General features: G+C 47.0%; 1 protein-coding gene across 1 annotated transcript in view; it reads right to left on the minus strand.

Annotated features, from left to right (window-relative positions):
- Positions 1-4,720, minus strand: part of arap3 (ArfGAP with RhoGAP domain, ankyrin repeat and PH domain 3) — a 342,751-nt gene that overhangs the window by 73,004 nt on the left and 265,027 nt on the right. The window contains exon 21 of the mRNA XM_043710000.1: positions 4,078-4,225. Coding sequence (XP_043565935.1) covers positions 4,078-4,225 — 148 coding nt within the window. The remainder of the gene's footprint in view (positions 1-4,077; positions 4,226-4,720) is intronic.

The raw sequence follows: 4,720 nt of genomic DNA on the forward strand, positions 1-4,720 counted from the left end.
AATCTTTTTCCACGTATGGAGTCAGCTATTACAAGGGGGCATAGCTTTAAATTAAGGGGGGGTAGGTATAGGACAGATGTTAGGGGTAGATTCTTTACTCAGCGAGTCGTGAGTTCATGGAATGCCCTGCCAGTAGCAGTGGTGGACTCTCTTTCATTATGGGCATTTAAACGTGCATTGGATAGGCATATGGAGGATAGTGTTGAAACTTTATTGCTGGAACAGCACAGCAGGTCAGGCAGCATCCAGGGAACAGGAGATTCGACGTTTCGGGCACAGGCCCTTCCTCAGGAAGTGGGCTAGTGTAGGTTAGGTGGGCTTGGATCGGCGCAACATCGAGGGCCAAAGAGCCTGTACTGCGCTGTATTCTTCTATGTTCTATGTTCTAGATTGGTTTCACAGGTTAGTGCAACATCGAGGGCCAAAGGGCCTGTACTGCGCTTTAATGTTCTATGTTCCATGGTTTCATTAAGGAATGGTCATGCCTAAATCTGTTAGAATTCTTTGCGGATGTACAGGTCAGACCAATGAAAGCCAATGGATGTTATCTCCCCACTTCTAAATGGTCTTTGACAAGATGCTGCACAAGAGGCTGCTGCTTCAGATAAGGGCCCATGGTGTTAGAGACAAGGTGCTAGCATGAATAGAAGATTGGCAGAAAGCAGAGAGTAGGGATGAAAGGGTCCATCTCAGGTATGTAGCCAGTGACCAAGGGTGTTCCACAAGGATTGCTGTTGGGACTACAACTTTTCATTTTATACATTAATGATCTAGATGAAGGAAGTGAGGGTATTCTGGCGAGGTTTGCAGATGACACAAAGAGGGTGGGGGGACAGGTAGCATTGAGGGACAGGGAGACTGCAGAAGGATTTAGGCAGGTTAGAAGAGTTGGAAAATAAGTGGCAGATGGAATACAATGCAGGAAAGTGCGAGGTCATACACTTTGGAAGGAAGAATTGAAACAGGGAATATTTTCTAAATGGGGAGAAAATTCAGAAATCTGAAGTGCAAAAGGAACTTAGGAGTACTGGTCCAGGATTCTGTTCAGGTAAACTTGCAGTTTGAGTTGGTAGTAAGGAAGGCAAAGACAATGCTGGCATTTATTTTGAGAGAATATAGAATATAAAAACAGGGATGTACTTCAGAGGCTTTATAAGGCTCTGGCCAGACCACATTTGGAGTATTGTGAGAAATTTGGACCCCATACCACAGGAAGGGTATACTGTCCCTGGAGTGCGTCCAGAGGAGGTTCACGAGAATCATCCCAGGAATGAAAGGCTTCATATATGGGGAATGTTTGAGGACTCAGGATCTATACTCAATGGAATTTAGAAGGATAATGGAGGATCTAATTGATATTTACAAAATACTGAATGGCCTGGATAGAGTGGATGCTGGGGAGATGTCTCCATTAACAGGAGAGACTAGAACCCAAGGGCACAGCCTTTAAGTAAAGTGAAGACCCTTTAGAACAGAGATGAGGAGAAACTTCTTCTGCCAGAGAGTGGTGAATCTATGTAATTCATTGCCACAGAAGGCTGTTGAGGCCAGGTCATTGAGTATATTTAAGATGGAGATAGATAGGTTCTTGATTGTCAAGGGGATCAAAAGGTTACAGGGAGAAAGTGGAAAGAGTAGTGGGGTGGCACGGTGGTTAGCACAGCTGCCTCACAGTGCCAAGGACCCAGGTTCAATTCCTGCCTTGGGCAACTGTCTGTGTGGAGTTTGCACATTCTCCCTGTGTCTTTGTGGGTTTCCTCTAGGTGTTCCAGTTTCTTCCCACAATCCAAAAGATGTGCTGGTCGGGTGAATTGGCCATGCTAAGTTGCCCATAGTGTTAGGTGCATTAGCCAGTGGTAAATGTAGGGAAATAAGTCTGGGTGGGTTACTCTTCAGACTGTCGGTGTGAACTTGTTGGGCTGAAGGGCATGTTTCCACACTGTAGGGAATTTAATAGGGTTGAGAAACTTATCAGCTATGACCTAGTGGTGGAGCAGATTTGATGGGCTGAATGGCCTAATTTCTGCTCCTATGTCTAATAGTCTAAACCTCTTTTCCGCCCTATTGAAAGCCTCCACATTCTTCCTACAGTGTGATGATCAGAACTGCACCCAATGTTTGAAATGTGGCCTAACTAAAGTCTTACACAGCTGTAACATGACACGTCTACATTTATATTCAATGCCCTGGACCAATGAAGACAAACATGCCGTATGCCTTGTTTACTATTTAAACCACTTGAGTTGCCACTTTCAGGGAGCTATGTATTTCCACTCTAACATTCCTCCGCATATCAGTGCTCCTTCGGGTCCTGCCATCTGCTATATACTTTTCTCTTGAGTTTGGCCATTCTGCAAAAGTTTCAGCATTTCTTACATAATGAACTGAGGTCATACACCAAATCTTCCAAAGTTTGAGTTACCTAAGAGTTCCGGTTCTTTAGGAATTTATTGGAATGCCTTGTATACTTTAGCATTTGACTCTGGACACCTTGTGACACCAGTGACTAGATTGGAGTGGTGCTGGAAAAGCACAGCAGGTCAGGCAGCATCCGAGGAGCAGGAGAGTCGACGATTCGGGCAAAAGTCCTTCATCAGGAATGAGGCAGGGAGCCTCTGGGGTGGAGAGATAAATGGGAGGGGGAGGGGGGCTGGGGAGAAGGTAGCCAAGAGTACAATAGGTGAATGGAGGTGGGGATGAAGGTGATAGGTCGGAGAGGAGGGTGGAGCGGATAGGTGGGAAGGAAGATTGGAATGTAAGACAGGTCATGAGGATGGTGCTGAGCTGGCAGGTTGGAACTGGGCTAAGGTGGGGGCAGGGGAAATGAGGAAACTGGTGAAGTCCACATTGATGCCCTGAGGTTGAAGTGTTTCGAGGCAGAAGATGAGGCGTTCTTCCTCCAGGCGTTGGGTGGTGCAGGAGTGGTGGTGCAGGAGGCCCAGAACCTGCACATCCTCGGCAGAGTGGGAGGGAGAGTTGAAATGTTGGGCCACGGGGCAGTGGGGTTGATTGGTGCAGGTGCCCCGGAGATGTTCCCTGAAGCGCTCTGTGAGAAGGCATCCAGTCTCCCCAATGTAAAGGATTAGGAGCAACGGATACAATAAGTGATATTGGTAGATGTGCAGGTGAAACATTGATGGATGTGGAAAGCTCCTTTAGGACCTTGGATGGAGGTGAGGGGGGAGATGTGGGTGCAGGTTTTGCAATTCCTGCGGTGGAAGGGCAAGGTGCCAGGAGGGGAGGGTGGGTTGTTGGGGAGCGTGGACCTGACCAGGTAGTCACAGAGGGACCCACCTCCCTCTTCACCTCCATCCAAGACCCTAAAGGAGCCTTCCACATCCATCAATGTTTCACCTGCATATCCACCAATGTCACTTATTGTATCCATTGCTCCAAATCCAGTTTCCTTTACATTGGGGAGACTGGATGCCTTCTCGCAGAGCGCCTTCAGGGAACATCTCCAGGACACGCACACCAATCAACCCCACTGCCCCGTGGCCCAACATTTCAACTCTCCCTCCCACTCTGCCGAGGATATGTAGGTCCTGGGCCTCTTGCACCACCAGTTCCTCACCACCCAACGCCTGGAGGAAGAATGCCTCATCTTCCGCCTCGGAACACTTCAACCTCAGGGCATCAATGTGAACTTCACCAGTTTCCTCATTTCCCCTCCCCCCACTTTAGCCCAGTTCCTACCTTCCAGCTCAGCACTATCCTCATGACCTGTCCTACCTCCCTTCCCACCTATCCGCTCCACCCTCCTCTCTGACATATCACCTTTATCTCCACCTCCATCCACCTATTGTACTCTTGGCTACCTTCTCCCCAGTCCCATCCCCTTCCCATTTATCTGTCCACCCCAGAGGCTCCATGCCTCATTCCTGATGAAGGACTTCTGACCAAAACACTGATTTTCCTGCTCCTCGGATGTTGCCTGACCTGCTGCGCTTTTCCAGCACCACTCTAACCTTGACTTTGATCACCAGCATCTGCAGTCCTCACTTTTACCTTGTGACACTATGTTATCAGATGCAGCATTAATAGTATCAATGATATGGTTGAAATGCAGTTACTTACATCAAACACTGACACATAGTTATCAATCAAGTCTTCAACCACTCGGACTTCCTGCTCCCCTTTCCCATCTGTCTGAAATAAACTGGGTGCGAAAAGTAATGACAGGTTCTTGGTGCACATCTGGTTCAGGTCAGCACATTTTTGGACTCTGTTCACATGGAAAAAGGGAGGAAATTGCAACTTTACATGTGTATAGTGAGATTACTATGCCTTCCTACACTCATTCTAGCTGCTGCGTTTTGCATCAAGCAAAGAAAACTCAACAGAAATACTGACACAAATTCTATTGTGGAGCTCACTATCTGATTCTGTCACAAATAGTTGCCACAGCATTATCTGAGCTTTGCTGGAAAATCTCAGCAGGTTTGGCAGCATCTGTAAGGAGAGAAAAAAGCTGACGTTTCAAGGATGGTATTAATAATAACATTAATTACATTAGCAAATTTGCTGATGATACTAAGCTGGGTGGCAGGGTGAAATGTGAGGAGGATGTTAGGAGATTACAGGGTGACCTGGACAAGTTAGGTGAGTGGTCAGATGCATGGCAGATGCAGTTTAATGTGGATAAATGTATGGTTATCCACTTTGGAGGCAAGAACAGGAAGGCAGATTACTACCTAAATGGAATCAATTTAGGTAAAAG

This window comes from Chiloscyllium plagiosum, chromosome 20, assembly GCF_004010195.1.
Source record: "Chiloscyllium plagiosum isolate BGI_BamShark_2017 chromosome 20, ASM401019v2, whole genome shotgun sequence".
Lineage (NCBI taxonomy): Eukaryota > Metazoa > Chordata > Chondrichthyes > Orectolobiformes > Hemiscylliidae > Chiloscyllium > Chiloscyllium plagiosum.